This window comes from Ovis canadensis, chromosome 6, assembly GCF_042477335.2.
Source record: "Ovis canadensis isolate MfBH-ARS-UI-01 breed Bighorn chromosome 6, ARS-UI_OviCan_v2, whole genome shotgun sequence".
Taxonomy (NCBI): Eukaryota; Metazoa; Chordata; class Mammalia; order Artiodactyla; family Bovidae; genus Ovis; species Ovis canadensis.
In genome coordinates this window covers 120,597,546-120,621,477 of record NC_091250.1, presented here as the reverse complement: position 1 = coordinate 120,621,477, position 23,932 = coordinate 120,597,546, and the positions used below count along the sequence as shown (strand labels likewise).

General features: G+C 46.5%; 1 protein-coding gene across 5 annotated transcripts in view; it reads left to right on the top strand.

The window, feature by feature from the left end:
- STK32B (serine/threonine kinase 32B) overlaps positions 1 to 23,932 on the top strand; it is a 389,829-nt gene that overhangs the window by 71,261 nt on the left and 294,636 nt on the right. For 4 of the 5 annotated variants that reach the window (XM_069593237.1, XM_069593236.1, XM_069593239.1 and 1 more), the window contains exon 2: positions 23,760 to 23,815. The exons of the other annotated variant lie outside the window; for it this stretch is intronic. In XM_069593237.1, coding sequence (XP_069449338.1) covers positions 23,760 to 23,815 — 56 coding nt within the window. The remainder of the gene's footprint in view (positions 1 to 23,759; positions 23,816 to 23,932) is intronic. 5 annotated transcript variants of the gene reach the window in all.

Genomic DNA, 23,932 nt, shown 5'->3' with positions numbered 1-23,932 from the left:
TGACGGCTCTGGATCTCAGAATGTAAAGCCAGAAGCAGCCTTCCAGGTGCCATGCACAACGACCTCACTTTCCTAGTGAGGGAGTCGAGGTCTGGGCAGGAGAAGGCACATGTCCAGGGTTAGTTCCTTCCTTCATCCTTTATCTGACAGATGTTATTAAATATTTATTGAACAACCAGTTCACATTTGGCACAAGGGAAATAAAGATAATCAAGTGCACTTATTACAGACGAGACAGTGAGCTAACAAATGAATGCATTAAAAAAATGAGAGAATGTGATATATGCCAGGAAGGAAGTGTGCAGGGTCCTGTAATTGAAAATGATGTGTGTGGACCTCCTTGATGGGGTTTGTCTTAGTTTGGGTTTCTCTAGAAGTTGAGCTGAGACAAGGATCCACATGCAGTTTGCTTTGAAGGCAAATCCAAGAAACATGGAGGGGAGGGCATGTGAGGAAGGGAAGGGAAGGCATCCAATAAGGCTTGTGTTATCCAGTGAATCACCTCTGTGGGCACCTGTAGACTTTAGGAAGTGGTGTATAGCACACCTTAGTGTCATCCCATACCTGTATCCAAGGGACATGGGATGTTGATCCACCCATGCTCACCAGTCATTGGTTGAAGGTTCCCCCAGGGTACTTTCAGTTTGGGGCATTTACCAGCTGCATGCAGGGCAGAGCAGAGTCCCATAACCAGGGAAAGCTCTCCATCAAAGAGAAGTAGGTGTTTTCAGTGCATACATTGTGATGGTAAGGAGAGAAAGATGAGTAGGATACCAGTAATGTCAACTATAGTGTTGTATTAGTCAAGGAATAGAGAGAAAACAGAAGCAGTAGGATGGGTGGATGGGTAGATGGTTGGCTAGATAAAGGGGCTTGTTATGCAATCATGCAATCATGGAGGCCCGAGAAGTCGCAAGACCTGCCATCAGAAGACTGGAGACCCTGAAGAGCTGATAGTATAAGTTTCAGCCTGAAGGTTAGCAGACTCGAGGTCTAAAAAAGCTGATGTTTCAGTTAAAGTCTGAAGGTGGAAAGACTGATTTCCCAGCTCACAGCAGTCAATTTGAATGTTCTCCTATTTCTCAAAAAGTTAGATTTTTCTTCCGTTCAGGTCCTCAACTGATTGGATGAGGCCCACCCACACTGGGGAGGGCAATCTGCTCTATTCATTCTACCAATTCAGCTGTTACTTTCATCCAAAACACCCTCACAGACACACTTCCAAAATAATGTTGGACAAAATATCTGGGTATCTCACACCCAGTCACGTTGACACATAAAGTTGACATCACAAAGGTAGTCTGAGAAAGCCTCTCTGTGAAGGCGAGGTCTGCAATTGGAAAAAGGAACCATGAGTGGGGGTTCATAAAGAGCCAGGGAAGAAAAGTCCCGGAGTAGGGAAGGAAGACTCTTGGCTGGCTCTTGGGGATGATGGATGATTGTGACCAACTGAAGTGTTCAACATTCATTTATCCCACAGTTGTGACTGAATGCTTTTTGCATGCTGGGCCCTGAGGAGAAGGGAGTGGACTAAAAAGACAGATATGCTGGTTTTCAGGAAAGAGAGAGACAACCAAAGGAGTAAAATACATAGTAGGTCCGATGGAGCCTCCGTCAGCCTGGGGCCCTGAGTGAGTGCAGTAGAGAGGGCCATTGGCTGATCTGTGTGGACAAGCAGCATGAGTGATGAAACAAACATCTTTTTTTATAACCCATCAAGTTTTTGGGCTTACTTACTACACAGCATAGCCTAGCCCATGTGATGGATGAGCCATCTTGCTAAGATCATATCTCCCCTCCTTCTAAGATACACATGCACACACACACACACACACACACACAGAATCCCCCTCTGCCTCTCAGAGCCCTGTAGGACCCCCATTGCCCTCAGGATGAAGAATAACATCTTTATCCAACCTTAGAAGCTCAGCATGGCCTGCTGCTGCCTCCTCTCCAGTATCATCTTTCACTTCTGCTCCCCTCCCCCCCATTTCGGCATCTTTGACCTTGCTCTTTCATTTGCTTGGGATAATCTCTCATACTCTCCTTCTTCCACCCCTCCTGCCCTTCCTCTCAACATTGCCCAACCCCTGTGCCTCCTCTGGTCTCAGTGTCAAGTTCACTTCCTCAGAGGAGCCTTCCCTGCCCCCAGGTTTATTCTTTAATGTGATGCCTCTTCCTGTAGCCTCCAGCATTTGGGCCCAATACAGGTGAAATCCCTGTTGAACGTCAGGTTCCTCGTAGATTTTAGGCTCTTGGAAGACAGGGATGCTGTCTGTCCTGTTTGTTCCTGTGTCTCAACACACAGCACTGACAACATCAAAGAATAAACTCCCTGTAAATATACAACTGATGAATAGATAACAGATGTTTTTGACATCTTTCCACTAGAGTGTTTTTTATTAAACGTCAGGTTTTCTTTTAAAAGGAGTTCCTCGTAGAAGCATAGGACTCACTTGTGTGAGTTCCAGTCTTTTCAAAGAACTCCCTCCTGTCTTCCAATAAACAGAGAGACAGGAAGACAGAGGAAGTGCGTCTCCTGTAGAACACACCGTGCCTCCTGCAGAGCCGGCGGCTGGAGGGATGTGACACCCTAATTGGGAGCAGCGCAGGCTCATTATTCCATGAGCAGAGGGTGTGATGCATGTCCCAAGTTGAGCCTGGCATTTCTCTGGGATTACTCAGCAGCCCTAGCTCCTCCAAACCCCTGACCCCCACATTAATGAACCAAGTCAGGAAGATGTGACCTGTTCTGACTGCTTTATGAAGTCATAGGTTGCTGGAAACCTGTCCTCCATGGGAGGGGGTGGGTAGCCAGAAGCTACCTGAGCTGGATTGTCAAGGATCATGGTGAAATCATGGTTGGATTTGGTTAGAGGTGCTGGGATTTGGGGGATGCTCATGGGTGGTCCTCTGAGTGTCACATCTCAGGCCGTCCTGTATCATTGGTTAGCTTTCTCAAGTTGCTTTACCTCCCAAATGGGAGACCACATCACCCCCACCCATACCCCCACACCCCTCTCATCACCCACCCACCCCCACAATGCCTTCCCCATTCCCCCACACCTCCCATCCTTAGGATGCCCCCTGGGCCTCACGTGCTGGTCTGCACACAGTTGAGCCCAACCCAGTTCCACTCCATGGCCCCATCAGCTTTCCCAAACAGCCCCTGGCCCTGAGAAGGATCAGAGCTGGTGGGGGAGACATGTGCCTGTGAGCTTGAAAAATTGCTTTCCTTCATATTCAAGGAAAGATGTAAGTTGTCTTGGCTGGCACTGGAAGTATAAGAAGGCAGCACAGATGAAAATATGTGCAATGACAAGGAAGGAAAGCAGGGATGGGGCAGAAACAGCACCAGGGTGAAGTTGGAAAAGCTTCTAAAGCCCCTTCGCAGATCTGAGTTTCCTCATGGCCAATTCGAAAAGTGCAGCCAGAGCCATAACCCATTTCTCAGGTGTGTACGGAGAAACCAGGCCCAGTGTGGAGGAGCAGTACGAGGACTCCTGGTCCTGAGGGGTGGCTGTGGACCAGTCAGGTGGGCTGGTTCCTACTATGCTGCTGAGGCTCGGCTGGTTGTAGGAACTTGGCCAAGACACTCGGCTCCTATTAAATCAAGGACAAGCGTCTCTGCTCTGTCCTTCTCCCTGGGTGCTGTGAAGGTCAGACAAGGATGAAATGCTTTTTTGAACCAGAAAGAATGATGTAAACATGAAGCATTAATATCTGTGAGAAATTGACGGTATTAATCTCTCTGAGCTTCAGTTACCTTAATTGTAACATTGGACACAATAGCAGTCTCACTGGAGTTTTGTGAGAATGTAAATTGTCTGGTGGCAGGACTTGTCTGATCTTAATCCTCTTCTTTTGGTTTTCTCTCATTAAGCCAGAGAGACAGACTGTCAGATTGAAATGGAATGGATTCCAATGATAATGACATAAATGTTCTGCTTCGAACGTTTATTGATTCTGAAATATACCACACACACACACAAACACACGCACCCAGTATGTCCTCCACCCATTACTGGCAAACAAGGCCAGCTCCACGGCATGGGACCTGGGCAGTTGTCCAGGGCTGCACCCTCAGAAGGGCTCCACACTTGGTTTGATGCTCTGTTACCATCTTGAAATGTTTAATAATATTTGCACAAGGGATCATGCGTTTTCACTTTAGACTGAGCCCTGCAAGTTTGACAGCTGGCCCTGTCCTGCCTGCAAGTGTGGCCGGCCAGCACTTTGCAGGACAGGAGGAGACTTTTAGAGCAGGAAGCTCAACTTTGGGAGCCGGAAGCTCAACTTTTAGGGCCAGAAGCTGAACTTTGGGAGCTGGAAGCTCAACGTTTACAGCTGGAAGCTCAACTTTAGAGCTGGAGCCTCTTTCTTCAGGAAAGCGGAGAGGGCTGTCTTACTCTGGTGTCTGTGTCAGAGACCCTCAGAGACGGGGGCTTCCACCTGCTTCTGGAAGAAGAGGGCTTGTGGTGGGGGTGTCCCGGTGTGGCTGGTGCTTGCCGTGTCTTTGACCTTCACTTGTGCCATCTCTGTTAATTCCCACTTGCCTCTGATCTCTTTCTTGTCGTGGCTGCCATGGGCACCCGGGCCAGTGCACATCTTCCCGCATGGTGCTGTGGGCCTGGTGGTTTCAGGCTCAGGCTCTGGAGCTGGACTGGCCTGGGTTCAAGTCCCAGGCCTACCCCTCTGCACCTCTGTCCCACAGGCAAGGTTCCTGGCATGTCGGGGTCTTGACTCCCTCATGTAGAGAGTGAAGAGAGTGTGAGCTCCTCACCATGAGGGCTGAGACCCAGGCCTGGCAGCTGAGTGGTCTCAGACATCGGATAATTGATGTGGCTGTAGCAGCTTCTTAACCCACACCCCCTTTCTGAGTTCGCTCCCAGCCCTTCGCTTGCCTTAGGCAGCAAAAGGAATCGTCTGAAAATCTAAGTGGGGTCACATACTGTCCCTGCTTGGGACTCTTCCCTAGCACCCCCTGCTTTTAAATGCACTCCAAGCTCTAAAACACTGGCTAAAGGGGCCCACCTGCTTCTCTGACTTCAGTTCGCCCCCACCTGCCCTTCCTATCAATCCTACTCCAGACACACAGTGTTCTGTCTGGTCCTCAGAAACACTATGTCCAATTAAGAAGAAGGGAGCCACAGAGGATGAGATGGTTGGATGGCATCACCGACTCAATGGACGTGAATTTGAGCACACTCCAAGAAATAGTGATGCACAGGGAAGCTTGGTGTGCTGCAGTCCATGGGGTCGCAAAGAGTCATACACAACTGAGCGACTGAACAACAACAGAAACGCCAAACTTGTTCCTGTCCCAGGACCTTTGCACATGCTTTTCCCTGCACTGAACACAGATGCATGTATTGCTCTGTTCCCACAGAGCTAAAGGCTTCTTTCCCTTGAGGTTCTATTTCAGAAGCCACCTGCTCAGAGAGGCCTGCCCTGCCCACCCATGGAGGGTCCCCTCCCCACGAGCAGCTGACTCCAACTCCACTTGACTTCCTTTATGCAGCTTATCACCGCCTGCTATTATCTTAGTTATTTGCTAACTTGCTCTCTGTCTTCCTGGTTAGAATGTAAATCCCATAGGAAGGAGGGCCAGTTATGGTCACTGCTGCTCCCTGAGCACCTAGCTGGACACAGTACTTGTGCACGAATGACCGGTGTGACTGCTCCGGACGCTTGGCCAAACAGCGCTCTGTCTGTCCTTCTTCCTCCCCAGCTCGGCTGGTCAGGGCCGGCCCCAGCTCCCCAGCCTCTCTCTCATCATCGCCTCCCCACGCTCATTCCAGGAGCCTTTGCATGCCTTGTTTTACAGTTGTCTTCCCCACTCCCCACGTGCCGTGAGATTGTGAGAGCCCAGGTGTGCTGGGTACCTGTGCACACTGACTCCGTGTGCCTGTGTTCTGCACACAGAGGAGGATGTGGATAATTTTACCCCCACAGCCAGTTCCCCCCCTTCATGCAGGATTGCGTGCTGTAGGCAGTCTTGATGATGGTGAACTTCCCCCATCCCTCCCTAGGCAGGCTCTGAGTTTACTGTTGTTCCCGCAGTTCAGTAAACACTTTCTGTGCCTTGTCCTGTGTGTGAAGGTCTCTCCATGGTAGAAATGAGCATGTTGACACTCTGGTAGCTGGGAAAGCTCACGGTAGGAGCACGTGTAACCTCTGGGTCAGCAGATTTCTCAGCCGTCACAGCTGCTCCCAACTCGGACTTTGGTGCAGGTCCCCAGCTCTAGGATTTCCCAGGTGACGCTAGTGATAAAGAACTCACCTGCCAATTCAGGAGACACAGGAGACCCGGGTTCAATTCCTCGGTCAGGAAGATCCCCTGAAGAAGGAAATGGCACCCCACTCCAGTGTTCTTCCCTGGAGAATTGCACTGCCAGAAGAGCCTAGCAGGCTATAGTCCATGGGGTCGCAAAGAGTCAGATACAACTGAAATGATGGAACACACACACCACACTCCAGACCCAGTGCCTCCCCACTGCACTGTGGGACCTGAGGCTCCCCTAACCTTTCTGGGCCTTTGCCTGGGTGTCTGCAAAATGGGAACAGTAATTTCAGTTCCTTTGAAAGTCATTGTGAAAATTAGAGATGATTTACAGAGAACAATCCAGCCTGCTACTTGAGCGATCTGATCTGCTTTGATCTTGATATTGGAGCAGTTGCCATTTCTACAAAATGGACCAAAAAAAAAAAAAAAGGTTAGTCTTTTTCTCAGCAAATATCTGACAGACGTTGGAACTCAGCTGGACAGTGGGAGGCATGAGATTTCCAGAAAGTTTCATTTCCTTTTCTTTTTCTCTCAGATATTGTCAGTTTTTTCAAACTGCTGTTCTCAAGGTTTTATCTCCTTCCAAGAATCTGACAAAACCTGAGCATATGCTCAGCGATGGAGCAATTTGTGTTGTGACTGTATGATGCTGTTTCCAAAAGTACCATTTTCAAAATAACTGAGATAAGGACAGTCTCAGTTCTGAACGTGTGCCCTCAGCTTAAAAACATGGGGATGTAAGATCATATATGACTTCACAAATTTCAAATAGCATGTTTGTATGTTCTGAGACTAATGTGGTGACTTGAACTGCAAAAGTTGCTTTTGGGGGGACACAGACTTCATTATGTCCTTAAAGTTTTCATGATTTCTCTTTCCTTCACAGGCGGTTGTTTTAATACCTGATCATTTATTTCAATACCCTCTCGCCAGTTCCTCTCTGCTGGGTCCTCCGGCTGTCTCTTTATCACCACAGGCCTTTCAAGCTCACAGGCCCCAAACCAAAGTCCCCATCTTTCTCCACACATTGTCTTTCTCCTCTCGTCTCTGCCTCCAGCGGGAACCCTGGTGTGCATGTCTAATCAGTCGCCTGTGCTGGGGATCCAGAATCATCACGAGGTCCACACCTCCCATCCTCTGTGTCCACTTCCAGTGTCCTGCTGATTTGTATCCCTTTCCTTCCTCCTGTCTTAGCTCCAGTTCAGACCCTCTGACTCTCTTGTCCGGGTACCACATGTCTCCCAGCCTCTCTTTCCTGGATCCACACTGCATTGGGTGACGAGGGATGACTCACAGAGTTCTCTCTTTACAACCCAGGGTCCCTCATGTCTCACAGCCCTGTGACTTTCTAATAATTGTCAACACCATCATCATTATTGTATGAATCTGCTGAGGCCGCCATAACAAAGCACCATGGACTGGGGGCCTTAAACTACCGTAATTTATGTCCACACTGTCCTGGAGGCCGAAAAATCTGAGATCAGTGAGTCAGCAGCGTCGGTTCCTTCTGTGGGTACCTTTTTCTCTGGGTCCTCACGTGGTCTCCCTTCTGTGCATGTCTGTGTCCTAATCTATTCTCCTTAAAAGAATATCAGTCATATTGGATTAAAACCTACCCTCAGTTCAGTTCAGTTCAGTCGCTTAATCGTGTCCGATTCTTTGTGACCCCATGAATCGCAGCACACCAGGCCTCCCTGTCCATCACCAACTCCCGGAGTTCACTCAGACTCACATCCATCGAGTCAGTGATGCCATCCAGCCATCTCATCCTTTGTCGTCCCCTTTTCCTCCTGCCCCCAATCCCTCCCAGCATCAGAGTCTTTTCCAATGAGTCACCTCTTCGCATGAGGTGGCAAAAGTACTGGAGTTTCAGCTTTAGCATCATTCCTTCCAAAGAAATCCCAGGGCTGATCTTCAGAATGGACTGGTTGGATCTTCTTGCAGTCCAAGGGACTCTCAGGAGTCTTCTCCAACACCACAGTTCAAAAGCATCAATTCTTTGGCGCTCAGGCTTCTTCACAGTCCAATTCTCACATCCATACATGACCACAGGAAAAACCATAGCCTTGACTAGACGGACCTTAGACAGCAAAGTAATGTCTCTGCTTTTGAATATGCTATCTAGGTTGATCATAACTTTTCTTCCAAGGAGTAAGCGTCTTTTAATTTCATGGCAGCAGTCACCATCTGCAGTGATTTTGGAGCCCAGAAAAATAAAGTCTGATACTGTTTCCACTGTTTCCCCATCTATTTGCCATGAAGTGATGGGACCGGATGCCATGATCTTCGTTTTTTGAATGTACCCTAGTGACCTTATTTTGGGCTTCCCTGGTGGCTCAGAGAGTAAAGAATCTACTATCAATGCAGGAGACCTGGGTTCAATCCCCAGGTCGAGAATATCCCTTGGAGAAGGAAATGGCAACCCACTCCAGTATACTTGCCTGGAGAATCCCATGGATAGAGGAGCCTGGGGGGCTACAGTTCCTGCGGGTCACAAAGAGTCAGACATGACTGACCAATTAACACTTTCAGTGACCTTATTTTCCCTTCATCTCTGTAAACCGTTTCTCCAGTTAGGTCACATCTAAGGTTCTAGGTACTTCAGCATGTGAATCCTAAGGGGGCAAGGTCAGTTCAGTTCAGTTGCTCAGTTATGTCCGACTCTTTGTGACCCTATGAACCACAGCACACCAGGCCTCCCTGTCCATCACCAACTCAAGGAGTCCACCCAAACCCATGTCCATTGAGTCGGTGATGCAATCCAACCATCTTACCTCTGTCATCCCCTTCTCCTGCCCTCGATCTTTCTCAGCATCAGAGTCTTTTCAAATGAATCAGCTCTTTGCATCAGGTGGCCAAAGTATTGGAGTTTTAGCTTCAGTATCAGTCCTTCCAATGAACATCCAGGACTGATCTCCTTTAGGATGGACTGGTTGGATCTCCTTGCAGTCCAAGGGACTCTCAAGAGTCTTCTCCAACACCACAGTTCAAAAGCATCAATTCTTCAGCACTCAGCTTTCTTTATAGTCCAACTCTCACATCCATACATGACTACTGGAAAAACCATAGCCTTGATTAGATGGACCTTTGTTGACAAAGTAATGTCTCTGCTTTTGAATATGCTATCTAGGTTGGTCATAACTTTCCTTCTAAGGAGTAAGCGTCTTTTAATTTCATGGCTGCAATCACCATCTGCAGTGATTTTGGAGTCCCCCCAAATAAAGTCAGCCACAGTTTCCACTGTTTCCCCATCTATTTGCCATGAAGTGATGGGACTGGATGCCATGATTTTAGTTTTCTGGATGTTGGGCTTTAAGCCAACTTTTTCACTCTCCTCTTTCACTTTCATCAAGAGGCTCTTTAGTTCTTCTTCACTTTCTGCCATAAGGGTGGTGTCATCTGCTTATCTGAGGTTATTGATATTTCTTCTGGCAATCTTGATTCCTGCTTGTGCTTCCTCCAGGCCAGCGTTTCTCATGATGTACTCTGCATATAAGTTAAATAAGCAGGGTAGCAATATACAGCCTTGACATACTTCTTTTCCTATTTGGAACCAGTCTGTTTTTCCATGTCTAGTTCTAGCTGTTGCTTCCTGACCTGCATATAGGTTTCTCAAGAGGCAGGTCAGGTGGCCTGGTATTCCCATCTCTTTAAAAAATTTCCACAGTTTATAGTGATCCACATAGTCAAAGGCTTTGGCATAGTCAATAACACAGAAATAGATGTTTTTCTGGAACTCTCTTGCTTTTTCCATGATCCAGCAGATGTTGGCAGTTTGATCTCTGGTTCCTCTGCCTTTTCTAAAACCAGCTTGAACATCTGGCAGTTCATGGTTCATGTATTGCTGAAGCCTGGCTTGGAGAATTTTAAGCATTACTTTACTAGCATGTGAGATGAGTGCAATTGTGCAGTAGTTTGCGCTTTCTTTGGCATTGCCTTTCTTTGGGATTGGAATGAAAACTGACTTTTCCAGTCCTGTGGCCTCTGCTGAGTTTTCTAAATTTGCTGGCATATTGAGTGCAACACTTTCACAGCATCATCTTTCAGGATTTGAAATAGCTCAGCTGGAATTCCATCACCTCCAGTAGCTTTGCCTGTAGTGATGCTTCCTAAGGCCCACTTGACTTCACATTCCAGGATGTCTGGCTCTAGATGAGTGATCACATCACCATGATTATCTGGGTCATGAAGATGTTTTTTGTATAGTTCTTCCGTGTATTCTTGCCACCTCTTCTTAATATCTTCTGCTTCTGATAGGTCCCTACCATTTCTGTCCTTTATTGAGCCCATCTTTGCATGAAATGTTCTCTTGTTATCTCTAATTTTCTTAAAGAGATCTCTAGTCTTTCCCATTCTATTGTTTCCTCTATTTCTTTGCATTGATTGCTGAGGAAGGCATTCTTATCTCTCCTTGCTATTCTTTGGAACTCTGCATTCAGATGGGTATATCTTTTCTTTGCTCCTTTGCTTTCACGTCCCTTCTTTTCACAGCTAGTTCAGCCCATAACATCAACCATGTCATCATCCCCATCATCCTGCTACCATTTATTGATCACCTAGTATGTGTTGGGCTCTGGCCTTAAACCTTTCTGTGTGTGATCTTGTTTAATTTTCCCAGGAGTGGGGAGGAGACAGATAAGGTAAACCCACACTTTGCCTCCTCAAGAAGGTGTTCTCTTATGCCATGCTTCTGCCAAAATGTTATTATCCCTCCAGTCCGTAGGCCGGGGAGCTTCTGTTTAGCCCATCCACTCGGAAATCAAACCCTTCTTCTTTTGTTTTTTTAATTTTTATTTTTACTTTATTTTACTTTACACCCATGGTGGATTCATGTCAATGTATGGCAAAACCAATACAGTATTGTAAAGCAAACCCTTCTTTGAATTATGGAATCTGGCTCTCTCACAGAGAAAACATCCTAAAATCTTTGAGCTCCTCAGATATCTAGGCAGCAAAAGATTTCACTGTGGTTGCCAAGAGCTGTATAATCCCAACTCTCCTTAAAAGCCATCAGTGCGTTCTGAGCTCTGGAGCCACCTGGAACCATCAGAAAGGGTGACCAGTGCCCTCTCTGCCCAACCCCCACGCCCCACACTTCCAGGGCTTTCCTCCACTTGGGCAGAGCCTGGATGACTGGGACCCAGTTTGGTTTGTTCTGCCCCAGGGCCTAAAATAGAATCAGATCTCCGTGAAGGTCAGGAAGGAAATACAAAATAAACAGATCTTCTTAACCCCAAAGGGATGCCACAAGCCATGGTATAAAGCATTTCAGTGAGGCTGCTCATCTCATTATTCTGTTTTGCATTAGGCTAGTAAGGGAAAAAATTGTGTGTGTGTCCCCATATGCATGTATGGGTGTGTGTGTGTGTGTGTACATGTGTGTGTATTTTAGGGGCCATCCCCAGTCTTTAGCAGTTCACAGCAATGAACTCGTCATTTATTTGGCCCTGTAGGAGGCAGAGTTTTAAGATGGCCCCACAAAGCATCCTGGCCCCCACTCCACTCCTGTGAGTATGCCATGTACTGTGAGAAGGAGCTTATCTAAGTGCATCAAACCTAATCATAGGAGCCCTCTAAAAGCAGAGAGATTTCTCCAACTGGTTACAGAAAGGACAGTAAAGGAGGGCTCTTCCTCAAACCTCACAGCAGGGCTGTCTCCTGTTCCCAGTCAGTTCATCAGTGAACTGACCCTGCACCCTGCCAAAGACTTTAGCCTTGACTTGGGTCGAGGGTCATTTCCTTGCCTATGGGTGTCCAGTTGTTCCAGTGCCACTTATTGAAACACTGTCCTTCCTCCATTAAACTGTTTTTGCTCCTTTGTCAGAAATCAGGAAATTGAGAGCTTGGTTTCCAGGAGAAATGGTCATGCTCTAGGTCTATATAGTCAAAGCTATGGTTTTTCCAGTAGTCATGTACACATATCAGAGTTGAACCATAAACAAAACTGAGCGCTGAAGAATTAATGCTTTTAAACTGTGGTGTTGGAGAAGACTCTTGAGAGTCCCTTGGACTGCAAGGAGATCAAACTAGTCAATTCTAACGGAAATCAACCCTGAATATTCATTGGAAGGACTGATGCTGAAGCTGAAACTCCAGTACTTTGGCCACCTGATATGATAGAGCTAACTCATCAGAAAAGACCCTGATGCTGTGAAAGATTGAAAGCAGAAGGAGAAGAGATTAACAGAGGATGAGACAGTTGGATGGCATCACCGACTCAGTGGACCAGCATCACTGACTCAATGGACATGAGTCTGAGCAAACTCCAAGAGACCGTGAAGGACAGAGGAGCCTGGTGTTCAGTAGTCCATGAGGTCACAAAGAAGGACACGACTTAGGGACTGAACAACAACAGCCAAGTCATACAGGATTTCTCTTTGAATCATTGTGTGAGATCTGGCACAGACATCACTTTTTGTCCAGGGTTGCACAGCTGTAAATAACTAAAGCCTTCCTGTCCCACAGCTGGTTCTACTCTACCAGAATCAGAGCTCTGATTCTACCAGAAAGAGGCTGAATCCCAGGGACTCAGTGGCTTGACAAATAAAGGGACAGGATCCCCTTGGGCAGTGCTTTTCCTAAAAAGCCCCTGTGGAGGCCGGATGCATCCTTACCCTGAAGAGATGTTTAGTGATCTAGTGTGTTAACCCTCCTAACCCCACCCCGTTGTTGTTCAGTCGCTCAATCATATCTGACTCTCTGTGACCCCATGGACTGCAGCACGCCAGGCTTCCCTGTCCTTCACCATCTCCCGGAGCTTGCTCAAACTCATGTCCATTGAGTTGGTGATGCCACCCAGCCATCTCATTCACTGTTGTCCCCATCTTCTCCTGCTTTCATCCCCACCCTACTCATGCCTTTATGCTCATAACCCAGTCCTCCTGTTCCAAGAACTCATCCTGCTGTTTCATGCCTCTGGGTGTTTGTTTTCCTTGTAACTTTTCTTGGAATCCCTACTTCTTATCCTCACCCCCTGGAGAACTCTTGTTATTCCTCAAACCCACACTCAAGGTTTTCTGCTTTTCAAAATTTTCCCTGGTTGTCCCCACCAGATGGAGGGAGTCCCTCTCCATGACCTTAGTCCTAACAGCTACTGCATCAGCTTAGGTGCCTGCTTAGGTGTCTGCAGAATCCAGCCGTGTTCCCTGCTAGGCCTGAACTCCTTGTGAGCAGAGCCCTGTCACCTCTGAGGCCCCCTCTTCCCATCAGGATAAGCAAGCCATAGACACAGATGTGAGAGGAGACCTGAATTTCATAACGAGACTGCCCTGTCCCTGCTTCCCCCATGTGGACAGACTGGACCAACTCTGCTACATGCTTACGTTGCTTCTCCCTTTCCTGGGCTGCTGGCTGGTCACCCTCTTTTGTTTTTTAAAATTGAGACTGTTTTCTTTTAGAGCCTTTCGAGGTTTGTAGCAAAATTGAGGGGAAGGTACAGAGACTTCCCATATGTCTCTGCCACCTCCCATGCACAGCCTCCCTCATTATCACCTCCCCCACCATAGCCATACTTTTGTTACAAGCAGTGAACCAATGAAACTGACACATCAGTGTCACCCAAAGTCCATAGTCTTCATTAGGGTTCACTCTTGTTGCACATTCTGTGAACTTGGACAAATGTATCATGACATGTACCATTATTATGGTATCACACAGAGAAGTTTTACTAGCCCCAAAATCCTTGTGCCCGCTTCATCTTTTCTGATTAATTTATTTAGCCAACTATAACATAATTGTGCTGGGATTCCACATCCTTAATTACAATCATGTGGCTGTTTTGTTTCCCTGAGATCACACCTAAATATGCTCATATCCAAATAGCTTAAACCAGCATCATCCAACTGTAGTTTTTTATTTTCTCTACTCAGGACTCTCTAGTGCTTTTCCACCATGTTTAGAAAAACCTCCTAGAGCTCTTACCCTGCCCCTGCGTGGCCAACTCCTTACCGCCCTTCAGACCCCGGGCCTCCTGCTTACTCTCCCTCTCCAGCTGCACTCCAGCCATCCTTGCCTGCCTGCTGTTCTTGCCGAGTGCCATGCATATTCCTGCAGAGGGCCTCAGCACTTGCTATTCACTCTGCCTGCAGTAACCATCCCCTGGATATTTGCATGGCCTTTTTCGAGGATCTGCTCGATTGTTCTCTCCTTTTAAAGGCCTGCCCTGAACCACCTGTTCTCCTCGCAACATAGTCACTGTTTATGCCTCTCTCTGGTGGGGTCAGCAGAATAATAGGCCCCCAGAGATGACCCAGAATCATTGCAGATGATGACTGCAGCCATGAAATTAAAAGACGCTTGCTCCTTGGAAGAAAAGCTATGACCAACCTGCTGCTGCTGCTGCTGCTGCTGCTAAGTCGCTTCAGTTGTGTCTGACTCTGTGTGACCCCATAGACGGCAGCCCACCAGGCTCCGCTGTCCCTCGGATTCTCCAGGCAAGAACACTGGAGTGGGTTGCCGTTTCCTTCTCCAGTGCATGAAAGTGAAAAGTGAAAGTGAAGTCACTGAGTCGTGTACAACTCTCAGCGATCCTATGGACTGCAGCCTACCAGGCTCCTCTGTCCATGGGATTTTCCAGGCAAGAGTACTGGAGTGGGGTATGACCAACCTAGACAGCATATTAAAAAGCAGAGACATTACTTGGCCAGCAAAGGTCCGTTTAGTCAAAGCTATGGTTTTTCCAGTAGTCATGCATGGATGTGAGAGAAAACTGAGTTTGGACTATAAAGAAAACTGAGCACCAAAGAATTGATGCTTTTGAACTGTGGTGCTGGAGAAGACTCATGAGAGTCCCTTGGACTGCAAGGAGATCCAGCCAGTCCATCCTAAAGGAAATCAGTCCTGAATATTCATTGGAAGGACTGATGCTGAAGCTGAAACTCAAATACTTTGGCCACCTGATGCGAAGAACTGGTTCATTGGGAAAGACCCTGATGCTGGGAAAGATTGAAGGCAGGAGGAGAAGGGGATGACAGAGGATGAGATGGTTGGATGGCGTCACTGACTTGATGGATGTGAGTTTGAGCAAGCTCTGGGAGTTGGTGATGGAAGGGAAGCCTGGCGTGCTGCAGTCCATGGGGTCACAACGAGTCGGACACGACTGAGTGACTGAACTGAAAGATGACCCTATTTGAGAGGTGAATAAACAGATTGTGAGATGCTAAGTGGCCAGGCTCAGGGTTCACAGCTGCTGTAGGGTTTGTGTTGATACTGTTCACGATGGCCTCCATTTACAGACTCAGCCTTCAGCTTTCACTGCCTATGGCCCTCACCCTGACTTGGGGAGGTAGGTGTCACTACCCCCATCTTCCTGATGGGAAAATTGAGGCTGGGGAAGTTAATTTATTTCCTTAGGTTCACAATGGCAAAAATGGTGGGTTTAGGTTTAAAGCTAGCAGTGAGGAACATCAAGCCCTCCCTTCAACCTCTGCACCTTACCATCTCCCCCATCTGATAGGTTCTTTTCTAGTACAGTCCAGTGACCAAAACCTCAAATACTGATGGGATCAGGCAGGAAACAGAGATGCCTAAACTGGGCAGGCATGGATAGTGGTGACTCAGAGAAGACTGTTGTCCTGTTGTCAAGGGACATCATAGAGCCCGTTCTGGCAGATCTTCAATTTTTAAAATGATGTCAGAAATCATCACTGACATAGGGAGTGAAATTTCCTACACATACATGATCAGCCCAAGTGCACTGGTAAAAGGAATGAACTCCAGAGTTTCAGCTTTTTAGGGAGACAGAAAAGGGGACATTTACTCACTGTCTTTGCTTGATGTATTTTTACAGGATATTGCTTGGGGTTTACTTACCATTAGCGATTATTTAAAGAGTAACTAGCCATCTTAAAAAATTCACACTTGGCTCTTAGAATAAGCTTCTTCATGAATATTGCATGTTGAAAGAGTGCTATGAAATTAACTAGAAATAATTGGGCTGATAGAAATGAGAAAAGAACCCGCTGGCTCATAAGATAGAACAACCAAATTTACTCAGTGTGATTATTACCATCAGTAGTTAATAGGCACTAATACAGTTCTTGCTTTATCACCCCTGCAGTGTTTGGTCATGAGTTAATCAAACTAGTGTTGTGTCATAAAGGTGAAAAGTGGGGAAAAACTAGTGATACAGAATAACAATGATAATGATGTTTAATATCAATAGGCATTACTTCTGACCCAGCATTATTCTAAATAGTTTACCTCCACTGATTCATTTAATATTAATGACAACCCAGTGTGTGTGCGTGTGTGTGCATGTGTGAGGGTGTGTGCGCATGTGTGCGTGTGTGCTTCGTTGTGTCCAACTCTTTGTGACCCCGTGGACTGTAGCCCACCAGGTTCCTCTGTCCATAGAATTTTCTAGGCAAGAATACTGGAGTGGGTTGCTATTTCCTTCTCCAGGGGATCTTCCCAATGCAGGGATCACACTTGGATCTCTTTCATCTCCTGCATTGACAGCCACATTCTTTACCACTAGCGCCACCTGCGAAGAAGCCAATGACAACCTTAGATGGGTATTTTAGTTGACTCATTTTGTAATGAAGAGACTGAGACACAGAGAGGTTAAGTGACTTTGCCAAGGTCACCCAGCTGGTGCATGATGGAGCCAGAATTCAAATTCAGGTAGCTTGGCCCCTCTGTTTATACCCCAAACAATGGTTGTTCTTCTGCCATTCAGAAAAATCACAATGAGGCTGGAAATTCAACAATAAAATAGCATTTACTAAGCTCCTACTGTGTGGCTGTCTTTGTATATTAGAGAAGAATGCTTCTGGCTTCTAGTAGTAGCAAATCTGACTCATGTTGACTTGAACAAATAACACAGTTTTGTATTTTTTTCTAATATAAGTCCAGAGGTAGGTGGACTTCAAATAGCTTCAGAAGCTCAAAATAGGAGTGGCTTCTGTGTCCATATCTTGGCCTTCTGCTTGTGTTTGTTGTCTCATAGTTACAAGATGGCTGCCATAGCTCCAGACATCCTATCCTTATTCATGGAGGAAGAGTGGGCAGGTTCAAGAACCACTCCAGCTATAACTGTCCCTTTTCATCAGGAAAATATGCTTTTCCAGGAATACCACTGGTAATAGGCTTAGATCTCATTGACTGGACCTGTCATGAAGTCACCGTCAGCTACATGAGTGTCTAGGACTATAGGGAACAGAAGTGTCCAGTGGACAGTCAGCATCATCTAAGAACTTTCAACTTGGGAAGTGCAATGTCTCTGGCCCCTGCCCAGAAATTCAGAGCGGGGCCCATGATCTATCTTAACAAGCCTCCAGGGAATCTTGATGAACTCACTGGATTCAATCAACTGTGATTCACTGCTTGGGGCTAGCCACACTGCTCCCTAACAGACCTGAGGCTTCCTGGTCAAAGAGAAAGGGCAAGTTGGGCCTGGCAGGGTAGGCACCTCGTTACTTCATGGCTCCTGGGTCATTTCATCATCCATGTGACAGCCCTCCAGGCAGGTGTCTCTGTGATTGTGTTTTTAGGTGAGGTCACTGGCACCTCTTGGCTTTGCCTCTGGCTGGCAAAGTGCTATCTATTTCTGCTTTCACAGTGCACTTATTACAGCGTTACCCTTGGCAACTCTAGCCCTTTCTGAGTGTTGGAAAGTCCAAACAGACACTGCTTTTCAAGAATTCACCTGCTCGTTCCCCTGGCCAACTCTGGCAGTGCTCATGACTGCTTCAGGTGGGACAGTCTGATGATCTAGAAACCTATAGGTCATCAGCTCTTTCAGTTTTCCCAGGACTGCAGGGTTCCCAGGGATGCAGGGCCTTCAGTGCTAGGACCAGGGAAGTTCTGGGCAAACCAGGACAAGATTGTCACCCTGAGAAACCCACTTATCACCCCTCTCATACCCACCATCCAACTCCTCTTGCTCTGGGCCAACAGCCCTAGGTGAGAATGCAATTTCTAGGATCCATCTTTGGCTTGGGACTCACTGATTACAACCATTTCAATCTGCTTATCAGCCAAGTGTAACCCTTCCCTTATTCACAGTGTATACATGGAGTCACTTTTATGTAAGTATATGTATATCAGGTCAGAGCGTTGCCAAATAAATGGAAAACCCAGGTCATATGCTCAATCAGTTAAATCCAATCTAGACCAATAAGCAAATAAACATGAAATAGGTACCTATTTGCCCTGCACCTTATGTTAGATCCCCGCTGCCATACCCATGAGTACATGCTTCATGAGGATGTGGATGAGTGAGCTTATTTGCAATATTATGATGCTGATTTCTAAAGCAGTCTGTTAGTCGCTTTGTCAGGTCCGACTTTGCAGCCCCTTGGACTGTAGCCCGCCAGCCTCCTCTGTCCATGGAATTCTCCAGGCAAGAATACTGGAGTGGGTTGCCATTTTCTTCTCCAAGGGATCTTCCCGACCCAGGGGTTGAACCCAAGTCTCCTGCATTGCAGGCAGATTCTTTACCGTCTGAGCCACCAGGGAAGTAGTAGTTTTAGGCATTTGCCGGGTTGCTCATCATTAATTAAAGCTCCTTCCATTTATTTTCAAGACAAAAGAGGAGGCCAGTGGAGAACCAAGCCTTACCTCTAGAAGGGATCTAGATGGGATTGAGGAATGGGACCTAGGAGGGCAGCAGCAAGGACCCCCTGATTCTGAAGCCCAGCATTCTGAAGCTCACCCACCTGTTTAGCATCGACTCAGTACCCTGTAGAACTCCCCTACATGGTGCCTGGCTCTGAAACGCTTCTGACAAGAAGCAACAGAGGGAAGGCTTACTCCCCAAAGTTAGCCATTCCAGAGAGAGCGCAGGGCAAGCAGAAATGCACCAGTGCAATTCCTTTTCCAGTTTACTGCTGGACAACTCCCACCACCTTTGATGGGGCCAAAGGCTACAAATGTCCAGTGAAATATCCCTCCTGGGAGAACCCAGCAGAGCAGAAGGATTGTTCCTCATCCCCAACACAAACAGCTAAGTCTTGTAGGGAAGTTGCTGTGTGCCAGGCACTATTCTACGCTCTTATGGAAGGTAGGCACTGTTGGTCCCATTTTACAGATGGGGAAGGTGAGACACATAGAGGCCAAGTCATCCAAGGTCATTTGGCAGAGTTGAGTTATGGACCTAAGCAGTCTGACTTGAGGCTGGGGTTTCCTGATCCCTGGACAGATGTCTGCAGAAGGTTCTGAGATTGCACTAAGAAGAAAGTGATTTGTTGGCAGTGGAGAACAAGTCACTTTTCTTTCTTTCATGAGCATGTGTTGTGTGTCGAAGGCCAGGTAGGAGTGTTCCTTGAAATGAAGAGTGTTGGAAGAATGGCTTTGCAAGCAGGTGAAGCAACAGCACACACATGGCAGCACAAAGCAGTGTGGAGCCTTCAGGGAAGCGGGCAGGTTTACTGCTAACTGGGGGCAGGTGGCAAATACCTCCTGGGGCCTTGGGAGCACTTGATAATATATGTACATTTCCTAGCTCACTGCTGGTCACATCACACGTGCAGGCCAAGTTCCTCACTTTTCTCTCTTCCCTTGAGCTCTGGTGAGTGGGGAAGAGGAAAAAATAAGAATTTCTTTTCCTGGCAAGTTATTTACAAAGGAAGCCAATCTAGGTCAAAGAACCCATGTTTTGCTAAGTTAAGCATTAACCTTGTCTCTCTATACTAAGCACGTTAGGTGTTAGATGGCACACTGAATTCTGACTTTGGCTTGGCAGGGACACAATTCAACATAATTATCCTCCATGGTATTAAGTTGAATACATAGGGAGCTAATTGTATTCGTTCACCTCCTCCCATCCTTGCCCCCATAATGTAGTGAACTAATCAGTTCACTTCATCTTTTGTAAATAGCATGTCTTTCCTAGTTATTGGAAACTGGCTGTAATTCAATCTAATTCAGAAATATTTACCAAACGCTCATTATGTACTAGGGATTTCATTTGGCACCATGAATATGGAGATCTGCTTTCAATTATCCCTTTAATTGATGAATATTTGTTAAATATGACTGTGTTCTAATGCCCTACTAGCTGTGGGGACACCGTAGAAAAACAAACATGGCCTTTGACCTCATGGAACTTGGAGTCTGATGCTAGATCAGTGATCTTAATCAGGTGTGTGTAAAGTAATACACAGTGGGACTCCTTGGTGGTCTAGTGGTTAAAGACTCTGAGCTTCTGCTGCAGGGAGCGAGGGTTCAATCCCTGGCTGAGACTGAGATCTTGCATGCCCTGCAGCATGAAAGTGAAGTTGCTTAGTCGGGTCCATCTCTTTGCGACCCCATGGACTGTAGCCTACCAGGCTCCTCCGTCCGTGGAATTTTCCAGGCAAGAGTACTGGAGTGGGTTGCCATTCCCTTCTCCAGGGGATCTTCCCGACCCAGGGACCCAGGTCTCCCGCATTGTAGGTGGACGCTTTACTGTCTGAGCCACCAGGGAAGCCCTTATGCCCTGCAGCATGGCCAGAAAAAAAAAAAAAGTCAGTCTATCTATTCTACTTTTTCTCTTTTCAGGGATTTCACTGCTGTGGCCCCAGTTCAATCCCTGATCTTGGAACTGAGATCCCACAAGCTGTGTGGTGCAGCCCACAAAATAAATACATTAAAAAAATAATATAGAGTGATGACTTTTGGAGGAAAGTCCCAGGATGCTGTGAGACTGTATAACAAAGACAGCAGACTCTGGAGGGTGAGGGCAGCCTTCTCTGGATGTGGAAGAATGAAGAGGAAGCAGAATTAACAAGTGTAGGGCCCAGAAAAGAGCATTAATGCCATAGGGAATGGCTGCTCAGAGAGCACAGAAAGAAAGCTCTCGTGTCTGGAGCTCAGTGGGTGTGGGGATGGGGATGGGAGGTGAAACAGAAGTGGCAGGACCCAACTGTGTAGTCTCGTGGCCACGGGGAGGATTTTTCCCCTTTCTCTGAAAGCAATGGAGGGGGGCTTTGGAGGAGTATAAGCAGAGGATGAGCAAGACCCCCTTCCTGAGAGAGGATGTTGGAAGACCACTGTGGTTTGTCCAGGCAAGAAACACTGTGGGTTAGACCAGAGGGTGACCGTAGGGTAGACAGATGGGAGAGACACTGAAGAGGTGAAACGGACTTCACCTAGTGAAGGATTAGGTGTGGAGCTGAGAAAGAGAGGATTCAGGGATGAGTTCCAGGCTTTGAGCTTATGAGGTCAAATGAATATTGAATCACTCAACCTAGGCCTGCTTTCTTTCTTATTATTATTTTTTTTTAATTGATGTATGGTTAATTTGGAGCTTCAGCTTCAGCATCAGTCCTTCCAGTGAATATTCTGGGTTGATTTCCTTTAGGATTATCAGAGGATGCAGTGGTTAGATAGCATCACCAACTGAATGAACATGAATCTGAGCAAACTCCAGGAGATGGTGGAGGACAATGGAGGGATAGTGGAGGACAGATAGCCCGGCATGCTGCAGTCCAAGGGACCGTAAAGAGCTGGACATGACTTAGTGACTGAACAACAACGACAAATGGTTGAGTTACAATATTGTGTTAGTTTCAGGTGTGTAGCAATGTGATTCAGTTTTATATTCAGCCATATATATGCACACACATTCTTTTTCATATTCTTTCCCATTATGGTTTATCACAGGATGCTGAATATAGTTCCCTGTGCTCTACAGTAGGACCTGGTTGTTTATCAGTCCTCTCTACACTAGTTTGCACCTGCTAATCCCAAACTCCAAATCCATCCCTCTCACCTGCCTCCCCCTTGGCCACCACCAGTCCATATATATGTGCGTGTATGTGTATATATATATATACATATATGTATATATACATATATGTATATATATATATTCTTTTCTTTTAGAGATTATTACAAGATACTGAATATAGTTCCCTGTGTAATACAGTAGGTCCTTGTTGTTTATCTGTTTTATATATAGTAGTGTGTATCTGTTAATCCCAAAGGGAATACACAAAAGTGAATATCGTATGATATTTGTCTTTCTTCATCTGAGTTACTTCTCTTAGTATTATGACCTTGAGGTCAATCCATGTTGCTGCAAATGGGATTATTTTTGCTTTTTTAAAATGGCTGAGTAACATTTCATTGTATTATATGTACCATATCTTCTTTATCCATTCATTTGTTGATGGACATTTAGGTTGCTTCCATGTCTTGGGCATTGTAAACAGTTCTGCTGTGGACACTAGGGTGCATGTATCCTTTTGAATATAGTTTTTCTGGATATATGCCCAAGAGTGGAGTTGATGGATCATATGACAACTCTATTTTCAGTCTTTTGAGAAATCTCCACACTGTCCTCCATAGTGGCTGCACCAATCTGCATTCACACCAACAGTGTAGGAGGGTTCCCTTTTCTCCACACCCTCTCCTAGGTTTTGTTTTGGATCCTTTGAAATGGTTCAGGGTGACTCCCAAGCCTCCAGGAGTCACTGTGGGGTTGGCATCAATCTGTACACACAGCCTGGAAAGTCATTGGCCGTTAGGGGGTGATGGAAGCCCTTGGAGCCAGTGAGGGGAGGAAGGCTGGAGGATGGAGGTTTGATGGAATCCAGTGTTTAATGGATGGGAGGTAAAGGATGAATGTGCAAAAGAACTGGTGCATGACTTGGAATATTGAGAAGGTGTACTTCCATAGAAGACAAGCAGATGTTTTGAAAGGGAGAGAGTGGCCAAGTAAAAGGGGGACAGAAAGCTGTCCATTGGCTCGGGTGGTATGGCCATCCTTTGCTGATGTTGTGCTGTGGGGATGAGGTATAAGCCATACTGGAATAAGGCAATAGACCGCAAGAATGGGGAGCCCCATCCAGAAACATGGTGAAAGAGAGACACGAGACAGGGCAATGCTTGCTAAGTTGCTTCAGTCATGTCCGACTCTTTATGACCCTATGGAATAGAGCCCACCAGGCTTCTCTGTCCGTGGGATTCTCCAGGCAAGAATACTGGAGCAGGTTGGAGACAGGGCAGTGCAGGGTTTGAAATCATTGTCCTCCTCCGTCTGGCTCATGATACCAGAGGTGAGATACGCGAGCAGGAAAAGACCACAATGTAGTCATGTCACTTGGTGGTCCAGAGGTTTCATAATGGGGGCAGGATTCGTCCTTGGACACTGAGACAGGTGAGCTGATGTCTGAATGTGTAAGGTAATAGTGCTTGGTGGACAAGACAGAGATGAGAAGTAAAGTCATCTTGCCAAAGGGACCAGGGTACAAGAATATGGTAATCCAAGTATCCAAGTTTTTCTCTGTTATCCCTTCCCTCTGGCCCAAAAGATGTCTGTCCTCCTTTATGTACACTGGGGAGGTGTTAATTGCCAAATATATGTGTTGGGGCTGGGGGCGTGGAATATGCAAAGCAGCCATTCAGTGGTGGAGTGCTGTTATGGCAAAAGCGATGCAGTAAACCAGGAGCCATTGGAAATAAATGGTTAGATATTCAGGCGAAGACATTTTAAGAGTCAATGCAAGGATTGACACATCTAACTTGTTCCTCTTTTTCTCTTTTACAGTCAACTTTGACCATTTTCAGATTCTGCGGGCCATTGGCAAAGGCAGTTTTGGAAAGGTAAGAATGGTGGGTTTTTAAAGTTTTCATCAATAAAATATAAAAGTTCTGACCACTGGATTTATGCTTATGTGTGTGTTTGTGTGTTTGTTTTTGTGTTGATTGCTGGGCGCTGGG